We start from the raw sequence: 14,941 nt of genomic DNA, 5'->3' as shown, positions 1-14,941 counted from the left end.
AGGGGAGGCTGACGCACTTCCGGGACTGCCCCTTCTTCGTGATGCAACTTCCTACCCCCTCCCTGGAGTCTTCTGCGCGAGACGCCGTTGCCATGGCAGCGCTCAAGGCACCCGGCTAGGATTTGTGGGGTTGCCCTGAGGCGCTGGCGCGCCGCGGGCAGTTCCAAGAGCCGACCAGACCACAAGGGCTGAGGCTGCGACGCAGGAGACTGGGGAGACGTTCTATACCACTCGCCGGACGCTCTCCGCACACACCCCACGGCCCTGGCCCCCTTCTTTACTCCAAAGGTGGGTTCCTCTCTCCCTCCTATTGGCCTATCATCTTGGAGAGCCCCTTCCCTTATAGCCTGCTTCCTCAAAGTCCCGCTTCCCTCCTCCCTTAAACTCCTCTTCTTTCGCTTCACGCCTACATCTTCTGAACCCCCTTTCCAAACCAAGTCCCAAGGCCTAATTCTCTTTTAGGACTGCCTTTTCTAGGGTCCACCCTCTGCCTTCCATAGGCTGGCCCCCAAACCCCGCGGACCGTCTCGAATCAAGACTTCTTAAAGCTCCATCCCTCACTCCCAAAGATGCGTTCTTGCTGACTACTTCCCTAGCTTCCCCGAGCTCACCTCGAATCCCGCCCTTCCCATTTCCTCTCCTGAGATCCTGTCCTCCTTGTTCCGTCTCGGCTCCATCCCAGCGCCGGACTGCAGGCCGGTTTTTAGCCCATGCCTGGATAGTTTGTTTCTTCACCTGTGAAATGGAGGCGGGATGGGAAGAGATGCCCTCCCAAGTGTCTTACCCCATCTCTCTTTTACACACACACACACACACACACACACACACACACACCCCATAACTGGTTTATGTCGTTGTAATAACGTAGAATGATGATAGCTAGGATTTATTGAACATTTACAGTGACCAGATCTTCTGCCAAACACTATATGCATTACATCACTAATCTCTTTTTTTTTTTTAAGTTTTTCTTTATTAATTTGTCAGAGAGAGAGAGTATAAGCAGGGGGAGTGGCAGGCAGAGGGAAAAGCAGGCTCCCCACTAAGCAAGGACCCTGGACTCCATCCCAGGACTGGGGACTCCATCCCAGGATCCTGGGAAAAGGACTTGAGCTTAACCGACTAATCCATCCAGGTTTCCCTACATCACTAAGTTCTTAGAGCAATTTATTTACAGACGAGGACAGTGAAGTTCAGAGTTGGTGGCGTGAGAATCCAAACCCAGGCCATTCTTACTCCTCTACTAGTGCAGCTATTCCTTTGTCTTCACTCAGTCCCTTCATTGTCCCCCAGGAATCCAGGCATTAGCAGTCCCGAGTCAGAGGCTGACAACTGGGATATATAGATGGTTTCAGAATTTCCAAGTGTTTTCCTGGTGGTGACCTCGAATCTCAGCTGGGGCACTGACCAGGAGGTAGGCATAATCTTTACCAGAGGAGAGAGTCCTAGGACTTAGAGTAAGAAGGGGCTTGCATGTTGAATGGGAGTGGAGGAAAGACTCCTGCCCTTCTCTGCAAGTCAGAAGTCCACCTTAAGCATGAGGGAACTGGGGAGACGGCAGAGTTAGCTGCTGTTCCTTCCACTGGTGATGGCCCAATTAGTGCCATCACCCATATGACCTCGGGAATAGTCAGGGCAGGGCTGTCAGCCTCAGGCTCACGATTCCACTCAAGAACCAGGAATTACAGAGAAAGCTCACGTCACGTGCTCCTTCACTTGCCACACATGAAAGTGGTTCTCAAAGCCCTGTTTATAATGGCAAATCCCAATATTCAGAAGAAATGACATAAGGTAACCTTGGATATTTTTCAAAGTTTTGTTTTCCTCTTCCATATTGCTGATGCTTTGGCATTTGTGGCTGCTTCTCAGAACCAGAATCTAACAGGAGTTGGATCTCAGAGGGCCCCAGATGGCAGCTGTAATTATCTGAGGCCAGTTTTTCTCAGTATCTTCACAGATAAGCTCCCAAGTCCTAGGTGCTTTGCCACCTGAATATTCCTCCTCCCAGGACAGCACTGCTTGCTTGCTTGCTTGCTTTCCTCCCTCCCATTCCTGGAAGTAAAACCAAAATGTTTCAGTCTGTTATTCTCGTTGGTTTCTGCCTCATTCCTGGGGTATATAAAATCTCCCAGGTGGCAATATCTCCTGAGAGTCCATCGCCGCGGCAGAGTATGTGTGCGGGGATACGGGCCTGGGTGTGTTTGTGAGTGTTGTAGGGTGGAGACTCGCTGCCCTGGGGGTGGAAATTTATCCCCATTAGAGATCCTCATAGGGAAATGGTGGCCTCTAGAGACAGGGCTCCACGGGTCCTTCTCTGTCCCTATTCTTGACGTAGTGCCCAGGATGCCAAAGGCATGCAATCACCATTTGCTTACTGAACACACAGGATCTGACCCTCTACACCTCCACTGTTCAGTACGGTGGCCAGCCATCCATGTGGTGGTGCATTTGAAAATGGTGACTGGTCCAAACTGAGATGTGCTGCAGGTGTCAAAGAGACACTGGATTTCAAGACTGAATGTAGAGAAGACTGTAAAATAATCTTAATGGTGTTACGTTGATGTCATGTTGAAGTGATAGTATTTAGAGTTTATTAGGTTAAATAAAATATTTAATTAAAATGAATTTACCTGTTTCTTTTTACCTTTTTTATTTGGCTAGTAGAAAATTTAAAATCCCATGTGCAGCTAGCATTATATTCCTTTTGGACAGTGCTGCCCTAGAAGCATCATGGCTTGAAGACAGAGCAGAGATGTTGGACTCAAGAACCCTAGCTCCCTGAGTGACCTTGGCTTCATCCCCTAATTTCCAGAGCCTCAGGTTCCTCATCTGTATAAAGGAGGCAGATTCAGGAAGTAGTGCACAGTAGGACCTGTGGTCAGAGCTTAGCACTATTAAAGCACCTCTGTGCTCAGGCTCAAAACAGGTGAGCCAACATGAGCTTTCCCTCACTTCAGCCCTCTGGCCCTCTCCTTCTGGTACAGCCTCCTCCCTGTCCCGCCAGGAAACTTCCCTGAGAGCACACTCACTCACTCTTGCTTTCATCCCTTCTCAGGGACTGAAGAGCGACTCCAGGCCAGCCCTGCACTGGAGACAGGAAACCAGGCATCTGGGTGAGCCTCCCAGAGCCCACAGACCAGACATCCAGCCTCACAGGCAGGTACCTTTGCAGAGGTGAGGACAGGGCCCAGTCCTCTGAGAGGCCTGAGAAGCCGGCTCAGTCTTCAGGAATCACCCCTTGGTGCCTTTGAGTGTCCCAGGACCTGTGGGCAGCAGCTGGCTCTCAAGTCCTTTCGCCCAGATGGCCAGATCATACCATAGCGAAAGACAGTCCATGTGCTTGCAGGGAGGCAGATTGCCAACTGCAAATAATTACTCAAATAATCATCAGTGCCAGTGTGGCGTATGCTGGGAGGGAAAAGAACAGAATGCTCAGAGGGGTGACAGGTGAACTCACCTGGCCTGGGGACCTGCGTGAGCTGTGTTGTCTGAAAGAAGTGTGGGGAGGAAAAGGCACGCTCTGGGTGAGAAGATGCTGGGGTGGGAACAGACCACACAGGGCCAGAGCCCAGGGAAGTATTCCAGTGTTTATACTATGAAAAGCCATTCAAGGGCTCGAAGCAGGAGGATGAGTTGTCTTTTAAATGATCACTCTGACCATATACAGATGGATGAGGTGGTGCTGGACAGAGGGATGAGGGTGGTCCCTCCAGGAGGCTGTGGCAGTGGTCTGGGGAGAAGAGGGAGCATGAAACAGCACGACGAACACAGTGGTGGGTTCTCAGTGTGGTCTGGACACGAGACTGGCAGCCTTAGGTGCTTGGATAGGGGGTAGAGAAGGGAATCCGAGGAAGTGCCCAGTTGCACATAGTGGGGGCGCCCTTTTCTGAGCTGAGTGAGGTTGGGCTGGAAGTAGGTTGGAGGAAGAGAGATTCCTCCACCAGGCCTGGACTTGCTGAGGCTCAGGGAGATCAACCATGGCCTAAATACTGCCCAGGCAGCCCCCGCACTGTAGGGAGGAGCTGTGGTACAAGGAAGCACTTTCTGCAGCTGAGAAAGCCACAGAGAACAAGAGACCCTGCTGTAGGGTAGGGAGAGACCAGGGCTGCCCAGCTCTGAACAGAGAGAAGAGGGTCACACTGGCAAGGCCTGTGATGAGCCACTGGAGGGGTCAGGACAGTCATGCTTTTCCACCTTCTGAGTCAAGGACCAGGGGCCATTCATCCAAATCACTGGCTTCAGAGGTCCACGGACTCCAGAGATGGATGAGAAGTGCTCCGTGTGAGCTGCAGGGGGAAGAGGGGACATACAGAAGGCAGGCAGTGGCTGCAGACAATGATGGTGTTTGCTCTTGTTACTGCTAATAACAGTAATCACCAGACTAATGGTCACTATTGCTCGAGAACTGTTACTCATGTCTTGCCATGCACCAAGCGCTTTACTCGTGGATACTGTTAATGACCTCACAACCGCTCAGCCTGTTTGGGGATGGTGTCCCCATCTTACAGCTGAGACAGCTAGGGTTCATAGGGGTATAGTGACTTGCCTGAGGCCACATAGCCAGGAAAGGGCAGGACTGGAACTCTCTGCATTCACATATAATAGGGCCCCTGTCACCAGAGTGACAGATTTTCAGGTTTTCCTCCCTTACACCTTAAGACAAAGTTAAGGTATTTAAATTTTTTTTTTGTGGGTTCTTTTCATTTCCCTGTTCAAATTACTCAGTATTCACTTGCCAGTGAATGTCTACCATGGGCTAGGCCTTAGGCTTGCCATACTGGGGATACCACCTTGGCTAAAGTGAACTGAGGACCTGGCCTGGAGCGTGGAGGCCATTCCAGCAGAGAGGGATAGGGGTCCAGATGGGAGAAGCCCAGAGAGATGATCTTGCCCAACCTGAAGAGTGCTCAGGGAAGGTTTCTTGGAGGAGGTGATATCCAGGAAGCCCAAAGGATGGGAGGAATTAGGCTGATGATGGGAATTGGATGGGGAAAACATGATTCAGACAGAGTGCACAGATGGGCCCAGGTTCAGAAATGAGTGCCTACACCTGAGCTGCTGGTGGAGCTGACTGGGGCTGAAATACAGAGTATGGGGTGGTGGTGTGGGGACCAGAGAGGGCTGCGGGGAAAACTGCGGCCAGAGGTGGCCTTTCTCCCTTAGGAGTCCTGAGGGGGCGTTGACCAGTGTGACCCGATCTGATCAGATATGGCCCAAATCTCTAGAGCTGAAGTGTGTCATTGGAGGGGACACCCCTGTGGCCCCGCCAGAGACAGCTGCGGTGGTCCAGGTGGGAGATGATGGTGGCTGGGTAGGATCCAGCACTTCCTGTCATGCTGTAGCTACAACTCTCTCTTAGTTGACTTATGGAGCTGGGACTTGGGAGCGTGGACGTGGGGCAGGGTGGACAAGTGGGATTCTGGGGAGGTCTCTTTACTACCCAGGTATTAAAGGGCCCATGGCCTGGGCCTGGGAAAGACTTTTTCTCAGGCTCTAGGTAGGGCTTTTGGCCTAGGACCCACTGGGCAGAGCAGGATTTTGGGAAGTTTCCTCCAGCAGCAGCCACATGGTTCTGGCTAACGGGGATCCTCTCTGCTCACCCCAGGAGCCACGAGGATGGCCCACCTGCTGGGCAGCCAGTCCTGCATGGACAGTCTGCGTAAGGACCTTACCGACCTGCAGGGCGCCATCGTGGATGTGTTCTCTCGTGCCGGACCAGTGCGCTTCCCCTCCTGGAAGTTCCCTGATCGTGTGGCCTGCGACCTGGACATGGTGGCCCTGTTAGAGCATTATGACCACGTGCCAGGTGACCCCGAGTTCACGCAGCTGTCCCATGCTGTTCTGCTGGAGCTGGTCATCGACAGGTGAGGGCCTTGACCAAGCCCAGTGATCTTGGGGTGCTGGCATCTGCCCCTTAAATCAGTAAACCAGCCTCAGGATCCGCCCCTTCTGCCACCATCAGGGATCACATCAATATCAATAATCACCTTTAACTGCGCGCCTGTCAGGAGGCTGGCCAGCCCAAGGCCCTCACAGCGATCTCAGCTTCTGTCATGTGCTGTGCTTTCCCATCCTGTCCACCTTTGGGGAGCTGTGGGCCCCCCTCTTGCTCCCTGCAGCTGTGCAGCTCCGAGGGCCACCTCTCCAGCTTCCGTCGGCCACCTCCTTAGGGCTTCTGTGCATCAGGGACACCACAGCTGCTGCTCAGAGTTTCCATCCCAGGCCCTTTGTCCTGGTTTCTTGAGAGCTATCCCATTGTCAATGTGGGTCACAAGGTCAGACACAGGATGTGTTTTTCCAGATTCTGGCCCTGTTGGGAAGATTGCCTCGTAGCCCCGCCACTTCAACACTCTCGTTAAACTTAACATGGCCATCAGCCTTTCACTTCCTGGGGACCACCACCTGGCTCCCTGTGACCAAAACCGTACACGGACTGAAGTCATGGAGGCCTGATAGGCAAGAATAGTTTGGGGATGACTTGCCTGGGGATAAAGAAGCTAGTGTTAAAAAACAAAAAGAAGAAGAAGAAGAAGAAGAAGAAGCTAGGTTTACCACTTAGAGTCCTGGAGGCACACTCAGGATGAAAGTATTCTTTGGAACCCGTGAGAGGCTAAACATGTATAAGCACAGAACACACTTCCTTTTTTTTTTTTTAAGACTTTATTTATTTATTTGAGTGAGCGCACATGAACAGGGGAGGGGCTGGAGGACCTGAGGGAGAGGGAGAGGCATGCTCCCCCCTGGGCAGAAAGCCAGACATGGAGGGGGGACTCCATCCCAGGACCCCTAGGATCATGACCTGAGCCAAAGGCAGATGCCCAAGCAACTGAGCCAATCAGGTGCCCCAAATATACCTTCCTCCTCCCTTGCTTTTACCTATGTTATGCTATGCCATCTGCTAGGAACCGCCTGCACACCCCTTCCTGGTCTGACCAAGCCCCACTCAGCCATCAAGGCCCAATCTTGCCACGCCCCTATAAAGCTGTTGCTGACATGTTTTCCCCACCCCTCTGTCAAGGCCATGCTCTGACTTCTTTCTAGGCATTTTCCCACCCCACCCCACCGCTAATGCTGCCCAGCACTGTGGCAGGCACAGTTGTCCCCATTCACAGAGGAATACACCTCAGCTCAGAGAGGCAGTTGGTGTCTCCTCCTGCAAGGTTTTGCCTGCCCAAGATACCCCGTGGGTTTAGGATGACCCCTCTGCCCCCAAAACAAGGCAGGGTCACTTACCTGCTCAGTATGTTCTATAAATACAAGACCTCTTCCTTTAAAGTAGCTTGGTTCCGGGGTACCTGCGTGGCTCAGGGGGTTAAAGCCTCTGCTCAGTTCATGGTCTCAGGGTCCTGGGATCGAGCCCTGCATGGGGCTCTCTGCGCAGTGGGGAGCCTGCTTCCTCCTCTCTCTCTGCCTGACTCTCTGCCTACTTGTGATCTATGCCTGTCAAATAAATAAATAAAATCTTTAAAAAAAAAATAAAGTAGCTTGGTTCCCCTGCAAAATTCAAACTTGTCCTTCTAATGCCTGTCTTCCTTAGAGCAGCCCGACTCTAATTTTAAGCACTGAAGTTGGGATAGACCCCTAGCTATCTTCATGCCCCCGATGTCACAGAAGCAGCTTGCCCTGCAGGAGAAGACCCTGACTAGAATCCGGAAGCTGCAGGGTGCCCCTGGCCTGTGTGCTTGCCAGGCCCTTCCACTCAAGGGTCTCAGCCCTGTCCTCTGTAAGGAGAAGGCTCTGAGCTACCTGACGTAAGGCAGCCACCCACCCAGCACTCTTGGAGCACGCGCAATACAACTGAAGCGAGACCCAGTCTGCCAGAGCATCCCCGTGTGGTGGGGAACACCAGGCTGAAGTGCTGATAGCCAGGAGGCCCAGAAAAGGCCCCCACGTTCAACCCTCAGGGAGAGCTTCCTGGAGGAAGTGGCCCCTTGGATTGGGTTTGAAGCTGGTCCAGCAGAGCATGTTCTAAGGCCCTCAAGGTCCCCAGAGTCGGAGGCTGCTAGTTGTGGGGTGCACAGGCGTGCTGGCACCAGGCTCTACCCTAGCTGACCCTGCCATCTCTGCCCACAGGCTCCTGCTGCTGCTTCAGAGCTGCACGAGCTACTTGGAGAACCTCAGTTCAGAGCAGACAGTGCCTGCTACCCGGGCTGTGGGGCCCTGCATGTCTGTGGGGCTCACGGTGCGACGCTTCTGGAACAGCCTGTTGAGGCTGCGCATGATCTACCAGCAGGCAGCCCCCCAGGTGGGTTAGTCACCCTCACACCTGTCTACCCTGCCACAGTCCCAGCCTTGTGGCACACCATGTGGGCAAACCACCCAAATTCCTGAAGGAGATGGTGTCACTGTCTGGGCTCACACCCCTCAGAGGAGATGGTGTCCCCTCCAGAGGCAGGCCTCGGGGGATCATGTCTGGGCTCCCAGGGTCTGCTGTTTATGCTGAGCCTACCCTGAGCCTCAGTTTGTTCATCTGTACAGTGGGAATAATAACAGTCTCTCCATCTCGGGGCATTGTTGGGTGATACTGTTAATGTTCGCCCCATTCGTTATGGCTTCTCCTATAATTTTCACAAATCCCTGTGGAATGGAAAACTGAGAGCAGCTATGGTGACACGAGAACAAGCAGGTCCACTGGGCAAAATCTCCGGAACCAGCAGCTGTGGCTTCACTGTTAGACTCCTTGTCCCATGCACAGAACGGCACAGAGCCGGGGGGGTAGGGGGAACAACAGAGAGTTGGCCCAGGCTTGGTAATTTGAGGCAGTGAAGAAAGAAGGTTCTCTCTCCTACTCACGTTGGTGTCAGATATCTAACATCTAAGGGTCTGAACATCAGAAGAGGCTGTACAGAATACTCACCAGGAAACTGATCCCCTCCTGGGTCTGTCTCCTCCATCTGCTTTCCCTTTCTTTCCCTGACCACAGAAACGAGTAAACCAAGGGGAGAACCTCACCTCCAAGCCTACCGCCAAGGGCGAGCCAGCCAGGAGCCCTGAGCTTGTGACTGCCAAGTTCCTCAAGCCCCCCTCCCTAACGCCACGCTTGTCCCAGACCTGCCAAGAGCCGGAGAGCCTCCCCATCAGAGTCTCCCCACAGTGTCCAGCCAGCACTGCCAAGAACAGCAGGAGTATTCACTCCCAAACGGTGGAGACAGCCCTTGTGCCCTGTGATGCATGCACCAGTGTCCAAAGCAGCCTGCAGGAGGTGGGCAAGGCGGTCATCAGCCTGTGTCAGAGCCAGAACCTTCCCTCGTCCTTAGGCCAGTTCCAGCAGCTGGTGTGGGACAGCATGGGCCTCAGGCCGCTGCCAGCTGCCACCATGGGCCACTGGGCAGCCGAGCAGAGCAAAGACCTGACACGCATCACTAAGCACATGGGGGCCCTCACTCAGCTGGTCGGGCCGCTCAGAGCCCAGCTGGAGGAGGCCGAGGGACAGAAGGATGGACTGCAAAAGCAGGTGGGCCAGCTGGAGCAGGCACTGCAGCAGGAGCAGGGGGAGCGGCAGCGACAGGCGGACGAGGCCACACAGCAACTGGCAGAGTGGGAGTGCCACAGGCAGCAGCTGCTCACAGGTCTGTGCTGGAAAGCGGGGCCCTGAGCCCTGGGGCTCTGCCGCAGCCTTAGCACAGGCTCACTGGGAGGCAGACCCCGTAATAGGGCTGCAGGGACACGTCCGCTGGGGTGAAGAAACCCAGGCTGGGGAGTGGGGTCAGAGGGTGGGCAGCTCCCCAATCTGGTTACCCTGCAGGCGGCCGGAGCTTCATCCCACCTGGGGAGCACTGGAGCTGGTGGTGTGGAACACGTGCCTCAGAGTTGTCCCCTCAGAGGGCAAGGGGGCCGGGGGGTTCATCTCCTCACTCCCATGTGTCCCCAAAGGGGACTCCCTGGGGGAGCTGCTCTCTGGCTTCCATGAAAGCCACCAGACAGAGAGACAGCTAAGGCACTCACTAGGAGCAGGCCAGGGCCCACTGAGGTTGGGAGGCCAGGGGGATTTAGGCAGCTCACTGTCCTTTCTGAGCCTGTCACCTCTGTAGAGGACACAGAGGCCCAGAGCAGTGCAGAGACCTGGCAGCCAGCCAATAGGAAGCAGGAGGAAGAGGGGTCCAGGCCTCCCGGCCTCTCTGCAGAGCTCCAGTTGGCCCAGGCAGCCCCTCCATACAGCACTGCCTGTCATGACGCTGCAGGGTGCACTGGGCCTGAAGGCCCTGGCCAGGCCCATCGGAATCTCTCTCTCTCTTTCTCTCTCTCTCAACCGCTGTAGAAACAAGTGACCTCAAGACGAAGGTGGCCACCCTAGAGGGGGAGCTGAAGCAGCAACAGGAGGCCATGCAGGCCTTGGGTGAGGAGCCCCCTTGTGTGGCCCTGTACCCCATGTCCTGTGCCCAGTGGTGCCGCTAGATGAGCGGTACTGTCTCTGTCCCCCAGGCTTCTAGGAGCCCCAGGGATGGGCCCACCTGGCCACACTGAGTTGGGCTGCCACCACCTCCCACCCAGAGAGCACCTTCTATTTTCACAGAAGGGTTCAGAGCAGCATTTTGTGGCCGGGGACACTGAGGCCCAGAGACAGGCTGTGACCCCTTCCGCCCCACCTCAGGTCCCATCATGGGTCAGGGGCAGTGCAGAGACTCGCACCCAGGCTTCTCTGGCTCTACCCCTCCCCACTCAATCCTGCAGAGACGAAGGCACGGCAGTTTCAGGAGGAGGCTGAGCGCAGGGCAGAGGCCGAGAGGCAGGTGCAGCAGCTGGAGGATCAGGTGCAGCTGCTGGCCGGGCGGCTGGACGGGGCCAGCCAGCAGATCCGCTGGGCCAGCACCGAGCTGGACAAGGAGAAGGCCCGTGTTGACAGCATGGTCCGCCACCAGGAGGTGAGGATCTAGGGGTGTCTGTGACATAGGCTGCAGGAAGAGAGAGCCCCACTGGTCGGGGGGGTACCTGCCCAGCAACCCACAGATCCAGGCTTTTGTTTGATCTTTATCAAGAGCCTGAGCCTTCCCCTGGGCCCCCGGCACTGGGGAAACAGCGATCCAGGGACAGATGCAGCCAAAGGTGGCCTTGCTCTGGAGGAGCTCCCCGCCCAACGAGGACATACAGCTGGGTCACCACAGCTCTGCTGCCAGATGGCTAGGAGGTGCAGGGAAAGTGCTACAGGTGTCCACAGAGGGACAGTCACATCTGTGGGAATCCAGGATGGCTTCTGGGAAGGAATGGCCTTTGAACTGGATGCCAAGGGCTGGTGAGGAGTCCATCAATCAGAGAAAGGATAGGGATGACAAAGAGCGAGCCAAGGCCCAGGTTACAGCTGTGCCCTGGGCACAGGGGCCCTGCAGGAACCCTCAAGGGCAGGGCTGAGGGAGCAGGTGACCTGCCACCTGAAGTAGTTATGGCCCAGGCCGGGAAGGCCTTTCAGTCCCAAGCTGGTGTTTTCCTCAGTTCCCTGTGAACGGTCACGGTCACCAGGTATCGAATGTGTGCTGTGGACAAGGGGCTAGGCCTCAGCTAGCCCCCTTGTTCTTATTCCTCATAACCACAGTAGGAGGTGGACAGTCTTGTTGTCCCTATTTTATGGAGGAGGAGATTGGGGCTCAGGGAGATTATGGCAATTATGCAAAGCTTCGCAGCCAGCCGGAGCTAGAGCCCGGACTCGGAGCAGACCGGCACTGGCTTTTCCTGGTTTGCACTCAGTGGGTGTCAGGAAAAGTGGATCCCAAGTGATATGGGCTGACGGGACACAGGAAACCTAAGGAGAAAAAGAGAATGTATTGCCCAGAATTCCTCCCCCAGTGGAGACTGTGACTGGAAAGAAGAGGGGACAAGATTGATAGTCAGTCCCTTGCTTTCCAAAGTGGCAGGGGTCTGCAAAGTGGGGGGCCTGGGCCTGACCGGGTGGGGGGGCCCAGTGGGGTGTGCACCACTGGCCCCTCTGCCCCTTCTGCTGCACACGCATGCACAGCCTCCCCTGTACACAGACAGGCACAAGGGGGCGCATCAGAGATACCAAGGCCTCTTCTGTCCCACGCTGAGCCTTGCCCCATGGGCCTCATGGCCTCCCTGCCTGCCCACCCTGCCTCAGTCCCTGCAGTCCAAACAGCGAGCCCTGCTACAGCAGCTGGACAACCTGGACCAAGAGCGTGAGGAGCTTCGGGGAAGCCTGGATGAGGCCGAGGCCCAGCGGGCCCAGGTGGAGGAGCAGCTGCAGAGCTTACAGAGCGAGAAGGAGCAGGGGCAGAGCCAGCTCCTGGCCCAGCAGGTGGGAGCCGGCAGGGTAAGGGTGCCGGATGGCTCCCAGACACGGGCCTGTCCCATGTCTGGACTGGTGGGGAGAGGGGTTGTCCCCAGGGGAGCCGGGAGCCATTGTTGCATAAGGCTTGAGCCTCCCCCTGCCCCAGGAGCTGCTGCAGAGCCTGCAACAGGAGAACCAAGGCCTGGAGCAGGCCACGACGGATCTGCGGCTGACCATATCAGAGCTGGAACGTGAGCTCACAGAGCTGAGGGAGCGGGAGCGGCTGCTGGTGGCCTTCCCAGACCTGCACAGACCCATCGAGGCCCAGATCCCAAGTAGGGGCCCAGAGGTGCTGACCAGGGCGTACTGGGGCCTGGACAGGGAGCTGAGGGCTCACCTGGGCAAGACACTGGAATCTGCAGCTCCCTGGCCTGCAGTGCGGTCCCTACTGAGTCCCCAGGACACGGAAGGCGCTTCGTGTGTTAGCCACTCTGTAGATGGGGACACAGAAGCCCCGAGGCAAGGAGACTGCCCACTGTCCGCATGCTGAATCCTCGTGCAGCTCTAACCACCTCTGTAGCCTGTGCTCTTCACCATGTCACATGCCAGTCCTTGCTCAACATCCTGGTGTCCCCCGTCCTGGTGTCTCCCCAAACCACAGCATGGGGCCAGCTCCATGGGCACCGCCCCAGCTTTCCAGTGTCCAGTGTCATGCCCCCCATGCCCCAGGAGTACTAGGTACCCATCTCAGCAGAGAACTGGATGCCAGGCAACCTAGGTTCTTTGAGGCCCTCAGCCCTCATCCCTTGGGGGGGGGGGATGAATCCATTTGCAGGGCTGTCAGGTAGAGTGACGTAATTTAGCTTGGTCACACTAAGTCATCGGTCCTGTGCGCAGCAGGCCAGGGCCTTCCATTGTCTTTTGATCTGCCCCATAAGATGGGTAACAGCCCTTTCACAAGCCACAAGACCGAGAACCACAGCAGGCAGCAACTTGCTTAGGTTCAGAGTCAGAAAGCAAGCATCCATCTCCCCAGTGGTGGGAAAGAATGTGCTTGCTGAGTTCCTGTGACTCATACACAAGAGCTGGCTGCGTGGCCTGAGACACCTTGCTGTCTCTCTGAAAACAAGCGGCTTTGGAAGGGATTCACTCTCTTACCCAGTTACAGCATCTTCAGTGAGCCTGAGGTCCCAGTCAGCTTGCCGTGGTCACCTCCCAGCAGGGAGGGGGTGGGAAACTGGGACAGGACCTCAGGAGAAGGATGATGAGGTCGGGGGTGGGGGGAGGTAGAGCACGGGCCCTGCTCGGCTCCCCTGTGCTCGCCAGGCCACCAACCTAAGGTACACCCCAGCTAGCGTGTGTGCCCTCGGCACCAGGGTCAGCCCTGGCCGGGGGAGGTAACAGAGGGTATATCCCTGCAGGCTCCAGCAATGTTACTGATGACATGGAGAGGCAGATACAGGCCAACGACATCCGCATCCAGGTCCTGCAGGAGGAGAATGGGCGGCTCCAGTCTATGCTGTCCAAAATCCGGGAGGTAGCCCAGCAGGGAAGCCTGAAGGTGAGCAGCCTGGCTCCCCAACCTGAGAGGGCCGGCTCTTGGGGACTTGGGGGAGGCCCCTGACCCAGCAGGTCTTCAGACCCCACCCTGGGAACCTACCCAAAGCCTGAATCATCACATGTGGTTTCCACGTTTCAAGCAGGCGTGAGAATGGTAACGGTGCCTTTCCATTTCCCCCTTCTAGCTCTTGTTCACTTTAAGGACAACCAGGAACCTTGTCAGAAAGCCAAACTTCCCACACTTAACTGCAGCTGGGGTGGCCCTGGAAGGCTCCCCAAACCCTGCACCTGAGAGGAGGGGGCTGATGGTATGGGTTTCAGCCCTCCCTTTTCCTCCATGGCAAGAACACCCTTGCTGAAGGGTGCAGAGAGATTTCCAGGGCCTTTCTGAATTTGCTTTCTTTGCAGCTGATTCCACAGGACCAGCTTTGGGCCCCTCCCAGCAAAGGAATCCAGGGAACAGTGCCCCCAGCCCAGGCCCAGAATGCTTCTCCAGGGTGAGTAAGGCTTTGAGGGAGGTGGGGAAGACGGGGGTGGGTTGGTCCTCCTCACTCACGGGAGATCTTGTCATCTGGTCCTCCCTCAGGCCCCTGGGCAGGCGGCACCTGCCTAGCAGCAGGACAGCCAGCGTGGGCAGGACCCTCCCATGCCAGCTCCGGGAATCCCCACCTCAGCAGTCCTGCGGTCGGCCCGGCAGGTCCTCCCTGGAGGACATGACCCACTCAACCAACTGTGCTCAGAACCCCATCCGGGCCTTGGCCAGGCTGAGGAGGAGACTGTCACCAGGCCAGAGCCAGGCCAGCCCTGCATACCAGCCCCAGGAGCGGCCCATGTAGCCTGCCATGTGGTGGGGCTGGAGGGCAGGTGGCTGGCAACCCGTTCCATGTAATAAAGCCCCGGCCATCTGCCCACAGCACCCTTGGCCTCACAGCACTGGCTGAGTCAGAGGCAGAGTCCTTCCTCCCCCATTCTGGGTGGGGACCACTGAGTCCCCAGCCATGTAGGTCGTCTGCTGGCAGAGGCCTAGCACACTGTCCTGACAGGACAGTGGGAAAAGAGGGTACACAAAGGACAACAAGAAGCTTTAGCACCTGGGCCAGGTGAAAGGTAGTCTTTTGATCCCCAGAGCAAGCACAAAAGGTTGACAGACTCAGTGACCCTACC

The 14,941-nt window shown here is 56.1% G+C and overlaps 1 protein-coding gene across 6 annotated transcripts; it reads left to right on the top strand.

Moving 5' to 3' along the window:
- Nucleotide 1: 1 nt before the first annotated feature.
- On the top strand, nucleotides 2–14,710 carry CCDC157 (coiled-coil domain containing 157). Of its 6 annotated transcripts, XM_032309303.1 has the most exons (13): nucleotides 2–288; nucleotides 3,056–3,156; nucleotides 5,606–5,864; nucleotides 8,074–8,245; nucleotides 8,924–9,202; nucleotides 9,389–9,569; nucleotides 10,259–10,336; nucleotides 10,672–10,862; nucleotides 12,068–12,244; nucleotides 12,384–12,552; nucleotides 13,639–13,778; nucleotides 14,186–14,274; nucleotides 14,364–14,710. In XM_032309303.1, the coding sequence occupies exons 3-13, from the start codon at nucleotides 5,617–5,619 to the stop codon at nucleotides 14,611–14,613; spliced, it is 1,974 nt and encodes a 657-aa protein (XP_032165194.1). In that variant the 5' UTR covers nucleotides 2–288; nucleotides 3,056–3,156; nucleotides 5,606–5,616; the 3' UTR covers nucleotides 14,614–14,710. The 6 variants fall into 6 exon arrangements, with proteins under 6 accessions (XP_032165194.1, XP_032165192.1, XP_032165190.1 ...); XM_032309301.1 differs by having other exon boundaries at nucleotides 3,056–3,113; nucleotides 8,924–9,569; XM_032309299.1 differs by having other exon boundaries at nucleotides 8,924–9,569.
- Nucleotides 14,711–14,941: the final 231 nt, after the last annotated feature.

The sequence above is a fragment of the Mustela erminea genome, chromosome 13, assembly GCF_009829155.1.
Source record: "Mustela erminea isolate mMusErm1 chromosome 13, mMusErm1.Pri, whole genome shotgun sequence".
NCBI lineage: Eukaryota > Metazoa > Chordata > Mammalia > Carnivora > Mustelidae > Mustela > Mustela erminea.
This window is presented reverse-complemented; position numbering and strand designations above follow the sequence as displayed.

Excerpts from the sequence above, each read along its gene's own strand:
- CCDC157 (XM_032309302.1), top strand. The coding sequence starts at position 5,617 with ATGGCCCACCTGCTGGGCAGCCAGTCCTGCATGGACAGTCTGCGTAAG. Across the intron at positions 12,245-12,383 it reads GCCAGCTCCTGGCCCAGCAG|GAGCTGCTGCAGAGCCTGCA; the intron begins GTGGGAGCCGGC and ends CCCCTGCCCCAG. Across the intron at positions 12,553-13,638 it reads CATCGAGGCCCAGATCCCAA|GCTCCAGCAATGTTACTGAT; the intron begins GTAGGGGCCCAG and ends ATATCCCTGCAG.